A 23,054-nucleotide genomic window follows, 5' to 3' on the forward strand; every position below is an offset into this window, starting at 1 on the left:
AAAAAAAAAAAAAATGCCGTGATCAGTTCTAAAAAAAAAAAGGTATACTTTTCATTATCTTTACCCAGACCACTACTGACACTGTAAATGCACTCCTTTTAAATGTTTGCAGGAATCGATCCAACTTCCCCCCTTCACATTTAGGTGCAGCCATAAAAATGTTTGAGTATGTCTACAAATTACAGGCAGCTGGCAGTCCTTGAATTTTGAAGGACCCAGATACGAAGGGCAACTGCTTCTCAAAAATAATGTCTGTGGGAGCCACAGCCATTATAGTGCCCTTGCAGTTGTGCAGGCACTCATTCTGGTCTTTGCAGTCGTATGTTCAGACTCCGCCTGACCTCCCGATGGCAAAAACGCAGCTTCGTTGTGAAATTGCCAGAGTCAGAAAGGAAAAAAAAAAAAAACCAACCAGGAATAGGGTCAGATAAGCTTGAAAGAAAAGTAAATCAAGAAGCTGGGCTACAATGCTATAGGGAGAGGAGAAGTTAAAGCACAACTCATAATGTCTCAAGGCGAAAGCCAGCAGAAGGCAGGGAACAGGTGGAATGGGAAGGACTCATAATTGAAGATATGGCTGGAGAAAGGCTCAAGTTCCCAACAAAGCTGCCAAGTAAATACATTAAAATAATTGGCATTATAATTATATATCAAGAAGGGGTTTTCAGGTATGCTACTATCATAAGCTCAATTTATGATGTTACGTTAGCATCTGCTTTCATGAGGATAAATTAATGAAAAGCATTTGATAACCAATTTACAGTAAACTCCAAGACAGAAAAACAAAAATAAAGACTGTTATTACTATGACTCTACTAGATTAAAAATGTACGTGGATTAGATTTATAGTATTGTTTACTTCTAGTTATAAGAACGATAGGAAACTCTTAGTTTCATTTACATGTTCAAGGATTCTTGTGACTGATTGTGAAGAGAAGACTCAGATTTGGGATTGACAGCAAGGACCAGGAACATGACTCTGGGGCCATGTGTATCCTTGTCTCTGGGGAACTATTTATTTCTCAAGGGACAGACTTTTAGAATAAGGTATAACAAGAGACCTGGCCCCGTGCCTGAGAAATCTGATTCAAATCCAAGGCTTCATTTACTACTACAAAGACAAGTCCCAAATTCTCTCTCCCTTCATCCAACTAAAACAAAGCATGTGCACTTGGATATGGAATAAATACCTCAAGTTCAAACATTCCTCAAATCAATCCTCCTCTTTCGTTTCATTTTATTCTCCATAGCAGTTCATGGTAGGGAACCCAGCTAAGCCAGAAGCCCAAGAAGGATTATAAATTTTTCTCTTTTAATAAATGCCTTTCTACCACCCACGTTAATCAGAGTGTAAGTTCCATAGATCCCATCTGATTTGCATCTTTTGCATCTATTCTTTACTTGTTAAATTCATGTTACTTCCAGTTCTCAATTCTGACCTTTATTAAATGCAACAGCCTCCTCAAGAGTCTCCCTAACTCTAGCCTCCCTCCATCTGTCATCTACACTGACTGCAGAATAAGCTTCTGGAAATACAAATTTTATGTCACTCCCCTACTTTAAATCTTTAAATGATCGTCTCCAACTTTTAAAGCACATCCATGATATTTTCCAACCGTATCTCCTGATACTCCTCCACTGATATACGATATTCTTGCCACACTAAATTATAGAGATCCAAATTAACCATTTCATTTCATATCTTACTACTTCCCTCTCTGAAATGCCACTCACCCCACGACTTTTAACTAATTCCTACACAGAGGTATAGTGTCCTCATTTAAAGGTACCTGACTGAAGGCTATTTGATCTTTTAAAGATATTATCATAAAAACTCATTTCTTAAAATAACTATGTGACATAGGCATGATAGACTGTTTCCTTCATACTACAAATAAGGTCATATGATTATACTGGAAAAGTAACAACAAGCCAGTTTTTCTGATACCTAATCCTGGGCTCTTCCCACCACAAATGTTAATTTAGAAGATATATAGTACTAACAACACCTTGACCAGATTCGCCAAGTTATCATGTGATAAATATTTTTATTTAACATATTTTGCAGAAATAGGAATTAAAGTAAAACAATTGAGTGAGAAAGGGATGCACAGTATTTTGAGACAGATAAACTGACTCAGTGATTGAAGGAGAGAAAGGGAACTGAGTACAGAGAAATTGAAACATTTAAAATAGATTTAAACACATAAGAAGAGTATGCTGGGTATAAGAAGATTAAAGGGCCTGACAAATGAGAAATGAGTGTTTCTAAAAGAAAATGGAAGTACATGGTGGGGAGGAGTTACAAAATGCTCTTTCACTGATGAGAACTTTTTCCTCCCCAACATGGATTTTAAGCAAATAAAAGGAATATGAAATGTAGGAGAGAAAAGGATAGATACAGTCATGAAAAGAAAGAGGGTAGAACAAAGACCTATTCGTACAATGACTCACCAACAGAGGTTTTACTAAAAGATTAAGTTGAGAGAGTCATTTTATAAAATTACAATAAATGATTTTTGACAGTCTTGCAGTCATTTCAATTCCAGAGATAATGTAAGCTGTGGGAGTTGGAGAAGTTATGTGTTTGGAAATCATCACTAGAATAAGTAGGGAGATCTGCTAGTTTTAACTATTTTCTTCAAAGTTATCACTAACTAGGTCAAAAGTAGTTGCTAAAAATCAAGCTATATAGTTAAAAAATGGAAGATATTTACTGACAAAGTATATACCAAGAGGGGCAATACTAATGAATGTGGTAAAAGCAGAGTATATAACTAGAACTGTTCAACTACAATTTCAGAGTGATTACTGAAAATATGGTCCCTAAAAATAAAGTAAATGTGGATTTCTCTACTTCATACTAAGAGAATAAGGATACTCTATAGCGAAACACAGTGAAGGAATCTTTTCAGTAGAAGATCCATCTCCATCCTCTTGTGAAATAGCTTAGGGAACAATACAAAGTAAACAAAGCTAAAGAGGTTGGCATGTGTACATCACAGGGCAGAGTCTTCATTGATGGGATCCGTGACCTTACAAAAAGAGACCCCAGAGAGATGCCTTGCTTTTTCCACCACGTGAGGTTCTAGTGAAGACAGCCATCTATGAAACAGAAGGCAGGCCCTCACCAAAATCTTCTGGCGTCTTGGTCTTGGACTTACCCGTCACCTCAACTGTGAGAACCACCACCCACTCTAGGCTATTTTGTTACAGTGACCCAAGTGGACTAAGACACAGAGCACCAAAGTCCTTTCATAATTTGACCCCTATTCCCTTTCCAATTATCATCTCCAGCCCCTTCCCTGAATGGATCCTTTTTGCTAGTTACACCAAACTTTTTTCAGTTTCTGTTTGAACTAGGTTTCTTCCCTGTGAAATTGTCTATGTGGCTTCCATTGCTTGGGATGTTCTTCCCATAGTCCTTGTGCCCTCACGTCACCTAGGTAAATACACTGTATTTTCAAAATCCAGCACTCCCTGTTCCTGCTTAATCAAATTCACCCCTCTTTCCCAATATTCACACACAATGCTGTCATTGTTTCCAAGGTGTCAGAGCCTATTGGTAGCTGAAGACGTGGAGTAGATGAGATTACCCACAGACGATGTATTTTTACTGAGTCCCTACTATATTGGGAGTATAAGCTAGAGGAAACAAATCATACCCTCAGTGAGCTGTCCAGTGAGAGAAAGAGAGATGTAAATAAATTATCACAATTTTATGTGATTGATACCACCATGGAAGTTACATATAATGTATAATGGGTAGCAATCGCAGCTCCATGAAGACCATGGAAATTTCCATAAATAAGGTTAACATTTAAGCTGTGTTTGGAAACCAATAAAGCATGTTCTCAGCAGAAAAAAGAGAAAAATATATTCTACAAAGAAGGAATATGAAAAACCACTACCAGCTAAGGCTGCTGCTGCTGCTAAGTCGCTTCAGTCATGACTCTGTGCGACCCCATAGAAGGCAGCCCACCAGGCTCCCCTGTCCCTGGGATTCTCCAGGCAAGAACACTGGAGTGGGTTGCCGTTTCCTTCTCCAATGCATGAAAGTGAAAAGTGAAAGTGAAGTCGCTCAGTCGTGTCCGACCCTCAGCGACCCCATGGACTGCAGCCTACCAGGCTCCTCCATCCATGGGATTTTCCAGGCAAGAGTGCTGGAGTTGGGTGCCATTGCCTTCTCTGACCAGCTAAGGCTAATGACCCTAAATTTTAATAGCATCATTTTGTACCACTGGGTGAATTTTTTTTTTTTTTTTGCCTGCTGCTAGAGGCCACCAAAATTAAGAAATGGGAAAGGTAGATAGGTGATACTATCAAAGGTTTGGGAAAAGGCAGGTAAAAGGAGAAAAATAAGAGAATATACCAACGCAACACCTATTTATCCATCAGAACCTAGGTGAAATGTTTATCTCTGTGACACTTTGAAAGACTCTTATAACTATGAATTGAGTCCAATTCTCTGAACACTTTGTAATCAACTCTATATAATGTGTTACACTGTATTAAAACTTATCTATTACTTGCCTATCCAATCTCTCCAGGGCAAGGTACCAGCTAATGCATCAGATCAGATCAAATCAGTCGCTCAGTTGTGTCGGACTCTTTGCAACCCCATGAATCGCAGCACGCCAGACCTCCCTGTCCATCACCAACTCCCGGAGTTCACTGAGACTCACGTCCATTGAGTCAGTGATGGCATCCAGCCATCTCATCCTCTGTCATCCCCTTCTCCTCTTTCCCCCAATCCCTCTCAGCATCAGAGTCTTTTCTAATGAGTCACCTCCTTGCATGAGGTGGCCAAAGTACTGGAGTTTCAGCTTCAGCATCATTCCTTCCAAAGAAATCCCAGGGCTGATCTCCTTCAGAATGGACTGGTTGGATCTCCTTGCAGTCCAAGGGACTCTCAAGAGTCTTCTCCAACACCATAGTTCAAAAGCATCAATTCTTCGGCACTCAGCCTTCTTCACAGTCCAACTCTCACATCCATACATGACCACAGGAAAAACCATAGCCTTGACTAGACGAACCTTTGTTGGCAAAATAATGTCTCTGCTTTTCAATATGCTATCTAGGTTGGTCATAACTTTCCTACCAAGGAGTAAGCGTCTTTTAATTTCATGGCTACAGTCACCATCTGTAGTGATTTTGGAGCCCAACTAATGCATGGTGGGACCCAATTAATGCCAGTTGAATAGAGCTGTCCAGTCTTTAAGGAATATACACTGAATAAAAAAGACAGACACAATTAATATACATTGAAATAAGTTCAACTAAAGGGATGTATTTCAATGTATATTAATTAGTCAAACTTATTTAATGTGTTTTTATATGCCTTTTTTATTCAGTTATAAACTCCTTAAAGTTTGACTAAAGGGATGTATCTGGGTTTCCCTGGTGTTCAGTAGTAAAAAACGCTAGAGACGTGGCTTTGATCTCTGGGCGAAGATCCCCTGGAGAAGAAAATGACAATCCACTCCAGTATTCCTGCGTGGAGAATCCCCATGGACAAAGGAGCATGGTGGGCTACAGTCCATGGGGTTGCAAAAGAGTAGGACACTATTTAGCAACTAAGCAACAAAAAAGGGAAGTATAAGCTGTCACAGAACACTAAAGATGGAGTAGGTGAGTTTTATTAATGTCCTAGTTGATAACTTAATGTTTAAGATGAGTATTTATTAATGTTGTAGAAGTTCTAATTACTTTTAACAGAAAAGAGGATTGAGCTTATAAAGAGACTGTCTTGTATTTTAAGAATTCTCTCATGAAGAACAGAAATTTTTTTTAGTAGAATCACCAATCACAAGCTCCTGCAGAGACTGAACTTTTCACTTTGCATTAAGCTAATCAGGTCTTGGATTACATTTTTTCAAAAGCAAACACATGCAAAAATGTTCTTTAAACCTTCAGAAATCATTTTAGAAAATTACCTTGCCTTTATCTCATCCCTCCCACATGCACACATCAGAAAGAAAAGGTGATCAATCCATAACTAAGTTATTACGAGCAAAATCAAAACATTCTGTTTGCTTCTTTAGTACAAGGAGGAGAAAAGATGTCTAACACTGAAATATGGGAAGAGAAAATTACTAGCATCTAAATGAACTCACCCCAGAGAACACTGTGTGCTGAAACCTAGAATTTAAATCCAGATGTCTCTTAAAAAAAAAAAACCCACTACTTGGCCTTCTGGAGTTTAATTTTGGGGTTTATCACAAAGAATACTAAAAAGCAGGTCACAAAAAAAAAATAAAAATAAAAAGCAGGTCACGAAATCAACCTTAGTAAAAATCAACTATAGATTCCTTTGTGGAAAACTCTAAGGTTAAGGGCATCTCACTAGCAGTTATACACAACTATTATGCCACACAATTCATATTGATACATCAGTAGAATAGAGTCCACTCATGATGGTTACTTTTGTATGTCAATTTGATTGAGCCATGGTATCTGTGTATTCAGTTAAACATTACTCTGGATGTTTTCATAAGGGTGTTTTTGGATAGGCTTAACATTAAAATCTGTACACAGTAAGCCAAGCAGATTGCCTCCCAGTAATATAGGTAGACCTCATTTTATCTGTTTAGGGTTTGACCAGAACAAGGGGCTGACCATCTGGACCTCTTTCCCACACATGCCCTGGTGTAAGAGGAATTCGGCCAACAGAATAACTCATCTGCAGGGTCACGAAATTTCACATAGTATTCTCTACTACTGCTCCAACAGCCTTGTATAACTAGAGTCAAAGAAAAAAACCCTAAATGTGTGTTAGCTTTCTGAAATCCCAAGAAATTACCCAATGCATTATTTGCTTTTTAACTGGTGATAAAACAGCCCAAATATCCAAGTGAATGTATCTGACAACAAAAGGCACTGAATACTACTAGTCCCTAGTAAAAAAAAAGAAAAAAAAAATTAGAGAATATTCTCTACACTACACAGTCCATTATATGAATACTACCTAGAATATTATACCTAAAATATATCTTACTAAAAACACGAAATATTCACATTTTCTCAGTTATTAATGATGATTTTTGAGTAAATAGGTTGTGTTTATTTTTCTCTATTTGCCTATTTTTTCCTTATTTTTGAAATTCAGTTGATTCACAACATTCTATTAGTTTCAGGTGTACAACACGTTAAGTGTTTACAGATTATAACATTTCTATAGTTAGATGTTATATATAGTTATAACAACATTCTATGTGTTATAGATGATAACATATAGCATATAAATCAATGTTTATAGATTATACTCTATTTAAAGTTATTATAAAACAATGGCTATACTTCCCCGTGCTGTACAATATATCACATAAATAGAAATCTGTGTCTTTTAATCCCACACTCCTATTGTGCCCTCTTCCCCCTACTCTCCCACAGGTAACCTACTAGTCTGTTCTCTGTATCTGTGAGTCTGTTTCTGTTTTGTTATGTTTATTTGCTTTATTTTTTAGATTCCACATACAAGTGACAACAGGGTGTTTGTCTTTCTATGTGTGACTTACTTCACTAAGCATAACACTCTTTAGGTTCATCAATGTTGTTGCAAAGGCAGGATTTCATTCTTATTATAGCTGAGAATCTTCTATTGTGCACGTGTGTGTGTGTGTGTGTGTGTGTGTACACATACACATGCCACTTCTTTATCCATTCATCTAACAATGGGCATTCAAATTGCTTCATATCTTGGCTACTGTAGATAATGCTGCCATGAAAATCGGAGTGCATGTATCTTTTGATGCAGTGTTTTCTTCAGATATACACCCAGCAATGGAATTGCTGGATAACATGGCTGGGGAAGGGGGAACTAGCTCAAATGGCACAGCAATCACTTTGCATGTGAAAGGTAGCAGGATCAAGGCCTGCATTCTCCAGTTTTGGACTTCCCAGGTGGCTCAGTGGTAAAGAATCTGACTGCCAAGCAGGAGATGTGGGTTTGACCCCTGGGTTGGGAAGACCCTCTAGAGAAGGAAAGGGCAATCCACTCCAGTATTCCTGCCCAGGAAATCCCATGGACAGAGACGCCTGGTGGGCTACAGTCCATGGGGTCACAAAGATTTAAACACAACTTAATGACTGAGTAACAACAATGGTGATTCTATTTTGAGTTTATTGAGGAACCCCCATATCTTTTTCATTAGTAGCTACACAAATTTACAATCCCCACCGACAATGTACTAGGATTCCCTTTTCTCCACATCCCAGCCAGGACTGGTTATTTGTATACTTTTTGAAGACAGTCATTTTGACAGGTATGAGTTGATATCTCATGGTTTTGATTTGCATTTCTCGATTAGTGATGCTAAGCACTTTTTCAGGTGCCTTTTAGCTAGATGTATATCCTCTTTGCAAAAATGTCTGTTCTGGTCTTCTGCTCAGTTTGAAATTCAGTTCAGTGCAGTCACTCAATCATGTCCAACTCTTTGCAACCCCATGGACTGCCGTAAGGTAGGCTTCCCTGTCCATCACCAACTTCCGGAGCTTGCTCAAACTTATGTCCATTAAAAGATGCTTGCTCCTTGAAAGAAAAACTATGACAAATCTAGACAACATATTAAAAAACAGAGACACTACTTTGCCAACAAAGGTCTGTCTAGTCAAAGCAATGGTTTATCCAGCAGTCACGTATGGGTGTGAGAGTTAGACCATAAACAAAGCTGAGCGCCGAAGAATTGATGCTTTTGTACTGTGGTGTTGGAGAAGACTCTTGAGAGTCTCTTCGACTGCAAGGAGATCAAATCAGTCAAAGGAATGGTTCAGATCAAACCTAAAGGAAATCAGTCCTGATTATTCATTGAAAGGACTGACGCTGAAGCTGAAGCTCCACTACTTTGGCCACCTGGTGCGAAGAACTGACTCATTAAAAAAGACTCTGATACTAGGAAAGACTCAATGTAGGAGGAGAAGGGGACAACAGAGAATGAAATGGTTGAATGGCTTCACTGACTCGATTTTTAAATTGTTCTTTTTTAAAGAAAAACATATTGAGTTAAATGGGTTGTTTATATATTTTGGGTATTAACCCCTATCATTCATATCATTTACAAACATCTTCTCCTATTTGGTAGGTCATCTTTTCATTTTGCTGATGGCTTCCTTTACTGTGTAAAACTTTTAAAAGTAAATTAGGTCCCATTTGCTTATTTTTTGTTTTTATTTTTAAGCCTTAGGAAACAGAGCCAAAAATTATTGCTACAATTTATGTTGTGATTTGTTATAAGACAGTAAAACGACCACAAGCCACACACAGTTAAGAATACGGCATATAATATTACTGGCCCCAGTATTCCTCATCGAGATCTTATTGTACAGCAAATAGAAGATAATACAGTAGTTTGTGCACGCATGCTCAGTGGCTTCGGTCACGTTTTGACTCTGCAACCCCATGGGCTGTCACCCACCAGGCTCCTCTGTCCATGTGATTCTCCAGGCAAGAATACTGGAGTGGGTTGCCATGCTGTTCTCCAGGGGATCTTTCTGACCCAGGGGTTGAACCCACATCGTTTATGTCTCCTGCAATGGCAGGCGGGTTCTTTACCACTAGCACCACCTGGGAAGCCCAATATAGTAGCTTACTTCCAGTTAAAGAGATTTAGCTCTGATTTAGCATACATCTCTTCAACTCTTTTTCAATGTGCTTCTAAAAAGTGTTTCTTAATTTGGGATCTTTTCCCCCCTTCTGGCTATTCCTCCCTTACTTTGAATATTTCAAACAATGGGTTAATCATTTACTCTCTATTTTGTCTTTAATGTTAAAAATTTTCCCTATTTCAACAATCTTTGCAGATGGTCATTAATATTCACATACATTCTTAACTCAAAAAATGGAAAATGAAGTAAATGAGTAACAATGAAAAGTGAAATAACTTTGCTTTTGTTTATTTACTTGGTATAAATACATTCCCATGGTATGGCATCTCTTCCAGTTTTAACATAATAGATAAACTGTAGATTCATATGGATTTAGATTCACATAAAATCAAACCTCCAAAAGGAGAAGAATTTACTACAGTTACCTACTTTCCTGGCTAGTTTTCTTTTTTTCCCTCTAACCTAAATGTTAGAAACTTTAAAAATTATCTTTAATGTCAAGGATTAAAATATTTTTAAATTTATAAGATAATTTATATCCATAATTCATTAAATCTTGAAATACCAAAATTCACACATTGTAAACATCTAAGAGGAAATCTATGGAAGTTGTTATATAAAACTACATGCAGAACTACATATCTATATAAAACTATTAAAATAAAGGTAGAAGACTAATAAGCAATCACGTTCACATTTTCAGAATTGAGTAATATATACAAACTAAAAAAAAAATGAATATCTCATTCAGCTAAAGACATAGTTCAAAGACTGATATACTATGACCTTATAATTGCAACCAAACAATTATCTGGTTGCAAAATTAATGCTCTACTGACTGTAATTTTGAAATTTAGAGGGCTATAAATTACTAAATTGAGAAATTTCCTATATTGTTTATTGGACTATTTAATAACCATGGAGTCTAAAATATATAATAATTAATATTAATTTTATTTATTCTTTAGGTACTAATTCTCATTAAGTAAATGTCTGTCCCTGAATATACAAAGAAAGATATAAATTATACTGAATCTCATTAGTCTACTAAATGACAAGGACTTGGAGATTGTAAAACTAAACTGTACTTTTCATTAAGAAAAACTTCCTCTACAGACGGAATGTTGTCCAGGATTGACCACATGCTGGTTCACAAGGCAAGCCTTGATAAATTTAAGAAAATGGAAATCATATTGGGACTTCCCTGGCAGTCCAGTGTTACCACTTTGCCTTCCATGGAGAGAGTGAAGATTTGATCCCTGGTGAGGGAGCTAAGATCCCACATGCCTCAGGGCCCAGAACCAAAAGTAAAACAAAAGCAACACTGTAACAAATTCAACACAGACTTTTACCAAAAAAAAAAAAAAAAAAAGAAATCATATGAAGCATCTTTTCTGATCACAGCACTATGAGATTATAAATACACTATAAGGAAAAAAAACTATAAAAAAAAATCACAAACACGTGGAGGCTAAACAATTTGCTACTAAACAACCAATAGATCACTGAAGAAATCAAAAATACCTGGAGACAAAAGAAAATGAAAGCACAACGATCCAAAAACCTATGGGATGCAGCAAAAACAGTTCCAAGAAGGAACTTTATAGCAACACAATCATACCTCAGAAAACAAGAAAAAAAATCTCCAACAACCTAACTTACACTTAAGCCAACTAGAGAAAGAAGAACAAACACAACCTAAGGTTAGTAGAGGAAAAAAAAACATACAGATCAGGGCAGAAATAAATGAAGTAAGGAAAAAGAAAACAATAGCAAAGATTAATGAAACTAAAAGCTGGTTCTTTAAAAAGACAAACAAAATTGATAAGCCTTTAGCCATGCATGTCAAGAAAAAAATGGAGATGACGCAAATCAATAAAATTAGAAATGAAGGAGAAGTTAAAACTGACACCACAAAAATACAAAAGATCATGAGACACTACAACAAGCAAGTGTATGTTAATAAAATGCACAACCTGGAAGAAACAGACAAATTCTTAGAAAAGTACAGTCTCCCAAGAATGAAACAGCAAGAAAAAGAAATTGTGAACAGACCAATTAGAAGCACTGAAATTGAAACCATGATTAAAAACCTCCCAACAAACAAAAGTCCAGGACCTGATAGCTTCAGAGATGAATTCTACCAAAAATCTACAGAAGAGCTAACATCTATTCTTTTGAAATTGTTCCAAAAAATTACAGAGGAAGAAAAACATCCCAGCACGGATGCAAGCATTTTTCAATATCCACAATTAAGTGTGATACACGAAATCAACAAATTGAAGAATAAAAACCATACGGTCATCTCAATACAAATGATATAAAACAGATACAGACTCCTAGACTAAGTGAACAAATTTATGGTGGAGGGGAGGGATAGTTAGGGAGTTTGAAATCAACATGTACACACTGCTACGTTAAAACAGATAACCAACAATGACCAACTCTGTTCAATGTCATGAGTGAGAGGAGAGGTTGGGAAAGAATGGATACATGTATATGCATGGCTGAGTCTCTTTGCTGTCCACTGGAAACAACCACAATATTGTTGACTATACTACAATATAAAATAAAAAGTTTAAAAAAAGAAAAACTTCCTCTAGTATTAATGCTCTCAACAAATAATTTCATTATAAACAAACTTTAAAATAATAAAAATAAAAATATTTACTATTCTTAATACTAATTGATTAGGCTAAGGAGTTATGGTTTAAAGGCACCCACTCTTGACTTTTTAAAGAAAATCACTCTTTAATAAAGACTATCTTCTTAACAGGAAATTATATACCAAGTCATTATATTGAATGGTGAAGCATTATAAGGGCTGCCATTAATATCAGAAACTAAAATAAGATACTACTCATACCATTGTTATTTACTACTTTGCCAGCAATTCAAGCCAATCCAATTCCAGTAAGTCAGCTACAGTGACAAGGGAAAGCGGAAACAAAAATAACACTTTGTTGTATGTTCTGACTGCAAAACCCAATAGATCTAGCTAAAAAATCATTGTAACTAACATGTGAGTTCCAAAGGTAGTTGAATACAAATAAAGATATAAAAATCAATACATTAATAACTTTCAAACTGATCTCCAACAAAAGCACCTGGAAGTTATAATGAGAGAAACTTGCAAAAACCACCAAAAAATGTCAAATACATAGGAATGAAGCAGGAGGCAGATGGCCCTCCCCCAGGGTAAAGCAGTTGGAAATTCATTCCCTATTGACCAAAACTCCAAGATGAAAACGGAGACTAGCAGAACAATTAAGGGAGAAGGCTAGGCCCTGCCCAGACCACATATCCCTCATTCCCAAAGTCCGGAGACCTTCCTGATCACACATGCCCATAGAAGCTCCCTGAAGGTCAAAGAGGAGTGATGTTAACTAATGCCAGGCTACCCATATGCCTTTGCAGTAGGATCCATCTTGGCTAAGAGACGTGCATGCACACATGGAAGGATCCTGCGATATACCAAATATGGACTGTGAACCAGGCACATCAAAGTGACTGGCCAAAGGAAAACCCGAAGAAATGCCTCATGTAAGTGATTTAAACCGCCACAAGAGCGCAACTCAGGGACTGTCCCTCTGAGTCTGCCCATGTATCTATCCATACAAACTATACTCTTTTTCCTCTTAATAAACACTTTATTTGCTTCACTACTTTCCATCTTTGTGGAAATTCTGTTCTGCAAAGTTGAAGGGGCAGGGCCCTTGTCACTGACTACTAGTCTAGTGGCCAGGATCTTGTGCTTTCACCACCAGAACTCGGTCTCAATCTCTGGCTGGGAAGCCAAGCCCTGCTCCAAGCCATCGCAGGCCCAGACCATCCAAGATCAGGAATAGTCCTTTGAATAAGATATATATAGAAAGCATGTGAACCAAATTATATAATCGTAATGAGACATAAAAAAGAGAAAACTTGAATAAAAAGTATAACTATGCTTTTAGAATACAAAATGTTAGTATTTTACTGAGGACGGTAAATCTTTTTCAGTATATATTTGGCACACAGCATCATTTCAAATCACGTTTGTCTTATGTATTTTACTGTTAAGAATGTAAGAAGTTTTTCATATTTAGCAAACCTAAGAAGCAAAAATGGTATCATTTGTTAATTAGCTAGTGTAAGAAAACCCAAAATCCTCTGTCAATGCTTTAATCACAAACTATAAATACTAATAGAGGCTTAAGTCCTTCTTGAGATTATACATAATGGAGCTTTCTTTGCCCCTTATGAAGTACAATGCTTAAAAACATAACAGAATGCAAACAGCACCCAGTATCATGTTATTATCTTCTGTTACTAATCTCGTGGCCTGGGGAAGATTTCAAGATGATCTTTCTCGTTATTTCAATCAGATTCAAGTCTTCCTGGGACCCTGTTTCTACGAGCTCCTGAATATGAATATATTTGAGTATAATCTCTACTTCCTGCTTCTGACTAACATATACCTTAGACCTATATGCTATCACTTCCTTAGACTCTATCCTTAGGATAATGAACTTAAGGTTCATTATTTTAAACGGCCTCTTTTAAAAATGTCTTCTCCTCCACTGAATAACCCAATTGCATTTTATTGACGACAATGATAATGATTTTGTCTCTAAGTTGCATTTCCATCATACCATACTGGCTGGCCCAACTCTTAAATCTTAACTCTTAAATCATAATTCAAGAAATGATGGTTTACAAAGCTCCAACAAAAATAAAATATTTATAAATATTTTATAAAATTTAAGAAATGAGATTCAATATATAATCACTAATTTTAAAACTTTTAATGAGACATTTGGCTTTTGGGGATCTACTAAGTCTTTAAAAAACAGTATGCATTTTATACTTACAGGACCACTAGCTCAGACTAGCCTCATTTCAAATGCTCAACAGCCATGACAGAGGGTGGATACTATATTGAATAGCACAAGTTTAGAAGATTCCTCTGGAAGGCTAATGAGTATAGTATTCCCTGTGTTCTTCCATGGTTAGGAGAATTTTTCTATTGTCTTGATACTTACTGAGCACTTTGGCTCAATGTCAAATTCTTATTCTTTGAGTTTTCTGAAAATACTGCTTTAATATTGAATTGTTCTGCATATTGTTGTTGAAGAGTCTGAGGTCAATCTAATTTTCTTTTCTTTTACAATAACCTAATCTTTTAGCATGGAGGCCTGGAGGATTTCTTTTTTGTATTTATTTTTACCTTTGAAGTATCAAAGTTTTGCTAAACTTCCTCAAGATCAATTTTCACAAGCACATGGTGGGCACTTTCAACGTATAGATTCTGGTTCTCTACTTCAGAAAAGTTCATACTCAATTAAACATGAGTTCTATTTCAATGTTTTGTTTTTCTCCTTAAGGATTCCAATTGCAGGTATGTTAGATCTTTTTGCCTACCTTTTATATTAGTCCTTTTCTCTCTGATCCTTTATTTTGTCTTCATCTGACCCATTTTCCTCAATGTGCTTCATTAAATTTTCAGTCATCTCTATTCCTCCTTGGTACCCTGTCATTTACTCTTAATTTTTAAAATGATTCTTTTTCTTCATCTTCTAGTCAACTTTTACTTCATATCTTCCTAGTATTTATCTACTCTGGCTCCAAGTTTCTGAATTTCTTATTCATATATTCTTCTGCCTTTTCATATCTATAAAGGCTTAAGGATATTTAATATGGGTCATGGTGTTCTGTTACTGGTAACTGCTTCATGGTTGGTTTAGGAGAAAAAAATTTAATAGCTAAAATGTTTCGATTCTCATATTCTGCATTTTCCTTGTAGTACCTACATACATACATAACCTGCAATTTCCTAGGCAGTGTGTGAAAAGTAAAAGTGTTGGTCGCTCAGTCAAGTCCGACTCTCTGTGACCCCAGGGGCTGTAGCGTGCCAGGCTCTTCAGTGTGTAGTTTTTCTTTAACTAGCAATAAAAGTTGTATACAGTAAGGAAAAGATTTAGGATCCATTCTCCGGTTTTTTAGTTCGAAAGCTCCTTCTTCTGAAATTAAGCCAAAGAGAGATATTAGTGTGTCTTCTAACAGCATGATTTTCTTACTTCTACAGGACACTTAAATTTCCCCATCTTGTGTCCTTTCCCTTCATCACCAAGCCTACGAGGGAGAACGATTTCATCCTCAGAAGAAGCACTCTCCTGATCTGCTGCCTAGGGTCTTGTGTTCCCTAGGAGACAAAAGTCTCCTTTTGATTTCCGAACAGCCAATGCTCTAAGTGAATCTAAGCCCAAATCTTAGGATTTTCCCACCAAGGTAAGATTTTTCTAAAAACAATTTTAATTGTAAATTACCACCCCTAGGGCTGCTGATTCAACCCCTCTTGTCTTTTCCATGTAGTCTCTGCAGTCTTCATGAACTCTAAAATGGGATCTGAAGCTGAGTAGGCCACATACAGGTATTTATTTCTCTCTCTCCTAGTAACGTGAAGTTCTTAGTTTTCTCCAACACAGGTTATGAATATTTTATTTTATCCGATCTTTTTTGTTGATTGTGTAGGAAAATTCAGATTTAGATGGCCACCACTACTATGGGAATATCAGATCACCTTGCCTGCATCCTGAGAAATCTGTATGCAGGTCCAGAAGCAACAGTTAGAACTGGACATGGAACAATGGACAGGTTCAAAACTGGGAAAGGAGTATATCAAGGCTGCATATTGTCATCCTGCTTATTTAACTTACATGCAGAGTAAATCATGTGAAATGCCAGACTGGATGAAACACAAGCTGGAATCAAGATTGCCAGGCGAAATATCAATAACCTCAGATATACAGATGACACTACCCTTATGGCAGAAAGGTAAGAGGAACTAAAGAGTCTCTTGATGAAGGTGAAAGAGGAGAATGAAAAAGCTGGCTTAAAACTCAACATTCAAAAAACTAAGATCAAGGCATCCAGTCCCATCAATTCATGGCTAATAGATGGAGAAACACAATGGAAACAGTAACAGACTATCTTCTTTGGTTCCAAAATCACTGCAGATGGTGACTGCAGCCATGAAATTCAAAGATGCTTGCTCCTTGGAAGAAAAGCTAAGAGAAACCTAGACAGTGTATTAAAAAGCAGAGACATTACTTTGCCAACAAAGGTCCATCTAGTCAGAGCTATGGTTTTTCTAGTAGTCAAGTATGGGTGTGAGAATTGGATCATAAAGAAGGCTGAGTGCTAAAGAATTGATGCTTTTGAACTGTGGTGTTGAAGAAGACTCTTGAAAGTCCCTTGGACTGCAAGGAGATCAAACCAGTCAATGCTAAAGGAAATCAATCCTGAATATTCATTAGAAGGACTGATGCTGAAGCTCCAATACTCTGGCTACCTGATGCGAAGAGCCAACACATTAGAAGAGATCCTGATGCTGGGAAAGATTTAAGGCAGGAGGAGAAGGGGACGACAGAGGATGAGATGGCTGGATGGCATCACCGACTCGATGGATGTGAGTCTGAGTGAACTCCAGGAGATGGTGATGGACAGGGAGGCCTGGTGTGCTGCGATTCATGGGGTCGCAAAGAGTCAGACACAAATGAGCGACTGAACTGAACTGAACAGTCTCCAGTTCAGTCTCTTCTGGTTTTTCCTGTGGTCATGTATGGATGTCAGAGTTGGACTGTGAAGAAGGCTGAGCGCCAAAGAATTGATGCTTTTGAATTGTGGTGTTGGAGAAGACTCTTGAGAGTCCCTTGGACTGCAAGGACATCCAACCAGTCCATTCTGAAGGAGATGAGCCCTGGGATTTCTTTGGAAAGACTGATGCTAAAGCTGAAACTCCAGTACTTTGGCCACCTCATGAGAAGAGTTGACTCATTGGAAAAGACCTTGATGCTGGGAGGGATTGGGGGCAGGAGGAGAAGGGGACGACAGAGGATGAGATGGCTGGATGGCTTCACTGACTCGATGGACGTGAGGCTGGGTGAACTCTGGGAGTTGGTGATGGACAGGGAGGCCTGGTGTGCTGCGATTCATGGGGTCGCAAAGAGTCGGACACGACTGAACGACTGAACTGAACTGAACTCTTCAAATACTACCTTTAATAAGGGCTTCCCTGGTGGCTCAGATCGTAAAGCGTCTGCCCGCAATGCGGGAGACCCAGGGTTCAACCCCTGGGTTGAGAAAATCCCCTGGAGAAGGAAATGGCAACCCACTCTAGTATTCTTGCCTGGAAAATCCCATGGACAGAGGACCCTGGTAGGCTACCGTACATGGAGTCGCAAAGAGTCAGATATGACTGAGCAACTTCACTTTCTTTCTTTATTTAATAAAAACTGAACCCTTGGTAACTTATGATTAGCACCAGCCATAAGCCCTTATAAATGATGGACACGATAATTAAAAGAGCCACATAATACAAAAGTATGTAAAGGAGGAGACCAACATAATTCACCTTGCAAAAAAGACATACCACTCTGTGGTACATTTGATACCTTAGAGTAAAAAAGTGATATCTAGATATTACTATGAAAGAATTAAGTAAAATAAACTTTCATTTCTACTAAAACAGCAGCAATCTTTCATGATCAGTAACTGCAGATTTAATAAGGCTATTGAAAAACAGTTGATAATAAATTTCAAAGTCTTTAACTTAGGAAATAATTTTGATACATGACAATGAGTCTGTTCAACAAAATTAAAGGCATAAAGCAGACTAAAAGTAAATGACAACAGAAAATTCTAACTGTTAGAGAAGATTTATGATCTACTTGAGCAGCTTCCGTACATTATTTGATATGCTTAGGATTATAGCCTAATAGGGAACCAAAAATCAACATAATGAATAAAATAAAGAACAAGGGCTAAGAAATAACCCAAGAATTCAATACAGAGGTGAATATTATGAAGTTATAAATATGGAACTAAATGCTAAATATTTCCTTCTTTAAAAACAAGTAAACTGATGTTCTTTCATAAGGTTTTCTATAGATAATAACTGCCACCAGGCAATTAACTCAAGTTAAAACACAAAGGTATATGAGGCAGTAAGACAGAGGAAAACAGTCTAATCTGTTAGGAAAAAGATGTAAAAGTTGTGTTGGTGATCATGCTGATATTGTTCTGTGATTCCCCCAACCAACAAGAACATGGTCCCCATTCTCTTACAACAGAACAGAATTTTTATTATGAATGACTGTTAATTTTGCTTATTTTGAGGCCTTTAATTTATGCTAGTAGGTTGTCCTATAAGGTGGATCAGATGTCATACTCTCTAAGGACAATTCCTGTCTTAATGTTTAGGGACAAAAATGTGGCCTGTTTTCCATATTCAAATAAGCATGAAACCGAGTACCAATACAACTTAAAAAGCATTTACGAACAATCTTCTAACTATTCCCTTAATCAAGAGAGACCAGAATAAACCAGGCTGATTTCTTCACTGGTAGCCTTTATATATTTACTAAAAACATTTGAGAGCTGAAGTATTTAGTAATAAATGAGTGACTGAATGCTTCTATATTAATTCAGATCTCAGATGTACACAAAATGCTTGCTTAAACAAAATGTTTTCAATAAAGTCTAGCAAATACTCAAATTTTCAACTTTTGTCTCTTAAGATCCTTACATATACTAGATTTAATGCCCACTCCAAATTCAAAAAAACACTGTGAAGTCATGCAAAGTGAAAATTCTAATTTCAGATTCTAATCATTTGTAAATTCCCACAATGTAAAAATGTAAAAGCATTTCTTTCCTTTCAGAAATGTCCCTTCCAATGACAGGTTCAGTTCAGTTCAGTCACTCAGTAGTGTCTACTCTTTGCAACCGCATGAATTGCAGCATACCAGGCCTCCCTGTCCATCACCAACTCCTGGAGTTAACCCAAATTCATGTCCATCGAGTCGGTGATGCCATCCAGCCATCTCATCCTCTGCCGTCCCCTTCTCCTCCTGCCCCCAATCCCTCCCGGGCATCAAGGTCTTTTCCAATGAGTCAACTCTTCTCATTAGGTGGCCAAAGTATTGGAGTTTCAGCTTCAGCATCAGTCCTTCCAATGAACACGCAGGACTGATCTCCTTTAGGATGGACTGGTTGGATCTCCTTGCAGTCCAAGGGACTCTCAAGAGTCTTCTCTAACACGACAGTTCAAAAGCATCAATTCTTCAGCACTCAGCTTTCTTCACAGTCCAACTTTCACATCCATACATGACCATGGGAAAAACCATAGCCTTGATTAGACGGACCTTTGTTGGCAAAGTAATATCTCTGCTTTTAATGACAGGTTAGTAAATAATAAAATAAAACTTTTACATTTCCATTACCCACATTACCATCTTGTACAGATGGAGAAATCATTCTTTCTTGATCAGGTGTAATACTAATGCAAACACTGATATTTTTAGTTAGAATACCTGACACTAAAGGAAGAATTATGAAACTAGAACTTCTCTGTGTAAAAAAGCCAGAATAGATTCTAACTTACATGCTTTATAATTTTACCTTTAAGAGCATAGAAGTAGCAATGGATCAAGCACTTTATTCAGAGAAGTAAGAACAACTGTATAAAATAAACATCTCACTGATATTTAAAATTTTTTTTCTTGCTTAAAAGCTAGACGTTAATTTTATAAAACATATCAACAAATATCTAAAAATACACAGCTCATGGGTTTATAAATCTCCTTCCTCTGTACTAATAATTTGAAACTACTTTTTAAAAAAAGGCAAAAATTTAAAACCATATTAAAATCTAGCTTCTGAAAACACTTTCACATTCTATAAACTCAGAAAAAAGCTGCACTTTACTCAGAATGTAGTTTTTTTAATTTTGTAAACTAAGAATTAAAATTCAAACTTTGGATTCTGCCAGAGCAAGGCAAGTAAACTTACAGGGACTGTTTCCCTATCTTTTAAATGGTGATGTATATAATACCTCATCATGGGTCTATAGGAAAGATCAGACAACAGACTGTCTGAAGTCTAGTGCTGAGCACACAGTGGACCCTCAATCAATGATACACATCATTCGGAAGTTAAAGACAGGACATCTGCAGGAACTACCTCTTCCTATATCAAATTCTTTTGTGTCAACAGTCTCAGATGTGAAGACAATTATGAATTTTGTTACAGATTCTTAAGAAGACATATCCTTTTGTTCCCTTCCCGAAGAGTCAATGATTAAATTGGCAGTTTGTTGTTTTCATTACCATTGTGTAACTATTAGTCCTTACCATTTTATGAAATACAATTTCAAAACCATCTTCAATAAATAGGGCTAACAAATAACTCTGCAATGGGTCTGAAATTTAATCCAACACCATACACAATTGTCAGTATTTCCTGAATCTGTTCTTTAAAACACTATAAAATTTTGCTTCCTTTTTTCACTTCTCTTTATCAACTTTCTCTGGGTTTCAGTCTTTCTAGGAGAGCACTGAGCGCCCCTCGATGTATAACAAAGGACATGGAATCCCCATCCTTCAGGTACTGAATTGAATGAATGGTCCATTTGGGAAAAACTGCATGTTTCTAACACAAAGAAAAAAACTGGGCCATTTAAAATGAAGTTATAAAAAAGCAAGGCTTCAAAAAAAAAAATGAATTTGAGATACTCAATTTATGTAGACTAATTACATATTATGTAAATCGACCTATATAGGCATGTGTAAAAATCAGGTCATCCTGTGGTTTTCTCTCATCTTTAAGACCAGCGCTATCCGTAAGAATCTTCTGTCATTGTGTAAATAGTTTACATCTATGATCCCCAGTAAGGTAGTCACCAACCAAACAGGGTTACTGAAAAGTTAAGAGTAAAAAACTTAATCTTTTATTAAATTTAACTATTAAATTTAAATAGCCACACAAATTTACTACAATGGTGAACAAAGCCTTACACATTCTCTTTTCTCTTTTTTTAAATTTTTTTTGATGTGGACTATTTTTAAGGTCTTTATTGAATGTGTTACAATATTGCTTGCGTTTTGTTTTTTGGCCCTTTGCCATGTGGGATCTTAGCACCCAAACCAGAATGGAACCCAAACCGCCTGCACTGGAAGCAAAGACAACCAACCACTGGACCACCAGGGAACTGCCTTTTTCATTGTTCCTTTTCATTACCATTGTGCCCTTTATCCAGATGGTCTCATTGAACACCTTGTTTTAAACCCCTTTTGTGATATCTCTAAGATCAGACAGCTTGACAAAACTGTAATCTCAAAAGGAAACAACTACGGAAACAGAACTTTAAAAGCCACCTTTAAAATGCACTTTTTCATGAAGACCACTGCAGTCAATTATTTTAATTTTCTAATCACAGTTTACTAAAGAAAAAAAAAAAGGCATACATCTCAGAGTGCTTCAAATTTAACTTTAACAATACAGTATATAACTTCCCTTCTGAATTATCTGTCAGCTACATAATTACTCTCAGGGTAAAATAAAGGCATAATTAAAAACAAGTAAAGCATAAACCAAAGTACAACCAAGCAGAATTAAGAGAACAAATGAAAAGTATTCTGTATCTATCTTTTCACTGTGATAATACAGAAATTAACGACTAGAAATATGATGGCTCAAATGCAACAATACAATGAATTGGTCAGTGAAGAGCTGTGTAATTTTTATCTCTAGCATTATTTACCACACCACCAAAGATCAAGAGTTACCTCAATTTTAAGCATACATTATTTTAAAGTAAAATGATTAAAAAGCTATCATAAAAAAATGTTAAGGGTTTTAAGTGCCCTCTCTGTTTCTTCCTTTTTTCATAAGCTTCCTCTCTCTCCTCTCCACATGTAAACACAGTCTTTTTTTTAAAGCACAAATGTAGGTGTTAAGAAGAAAAACAACTCTTGATGCATGTCAGTTAAGAACTGCCTCTCTCTGGGATTGGTATTAATGTCATCACTACCAATCAATTTCTCCTTTCTTCTGCCTATCAACTTGGCTTTCAGTATCCTGGGGGTGGGAAGGTAGGTAGGAGGGTGGAACAAGGAAAACAGCATCAGTATTCAAACACAGGATTCAAAAGAATTCAAACAATGTGAATGCAAGTTATTTGCTAAACTATATATAAATTTTTGAAAGTTTGCTGACTTGATTTTTTTGTTTGGCATTTGAGTAAACATAAAAAAAACTTACTAAAGTGTAAAGTAAAGTGAAGTTGCTCAGTCGTGTCCGATTCTTTGCGACCCCATGTACGGTAGCCTGCCAGGCTCCTCCATCCATGGGATTTTCCAGGCAAGAATACTGGAGTGGGTTGCCATTTCCATCTCCAGGGGATCTTCCCAACCCAGGCATCAAACCCAGGTCTCCTGCACTGCAGGCAGACTCCAGTCTGAGCCACCAGGGCACCGCCCCCCCCACCCCCACCTAAAAAAATCAACTTACTATTTTGTGTCAAAGCTTGAAGTAGACAATCCAAGCATCCTTCTAAACTATCATCAGTTCTGTCGACAGCTGTTATCTTCAGCTTCTTCAAGGTATCACTGAGATTATCTGCTTAGAGAAAA

The 23,054-nt window shown here is 36.9% G+C and overlaps 1 protein-coding gene across 5 annotated transcripts in view; it reads right to left on the reverse strand.

Annotated features, from left to right (window-relative positions):
* RAP1GDS1 (Rap1 GTPase-GDP dissociation stimulator 1) overlaps positions 1-23,054 on the reverse strand; it is a 149,977-nt gene that overhangs the window by 79,418 nt on the left and 47,505 nt on the right. For 4 of the 5 annotated variants that reach the window (XR_011464479.1, XM_070372111.1, XM_070372112.1 and 1 more), the window contains exon 2: positions 22,933-23,043. Coding sequence is in view for 4 of the 5 variants with exons in the window: in XM_070372111.1 (XP_070228212.1) it covers positions 22,933-23,043 (111 nt within the window). In the remaining variant the exon portion in view is untranslated. The remainder of the gene's footprint in view (positions 1-22,932; positions 23,044-23,054) is intronic. The other variant, XM_070372109.1, reaches the window with a different exon arrangement.

This window comes from Bos mutus, chromosome 6 (genome assembly GCF_027580195.1).
Source record: "Bos mutus isolate GX-2022 chromosome 6, NWIPB_WYAK_1.1, whole genome shotgun sequence".
NCBI lineage: Eukaryota > Metazoa > Chordata > Mammalia > Artiodactyla > Bovidae > Bos > Bos mutus.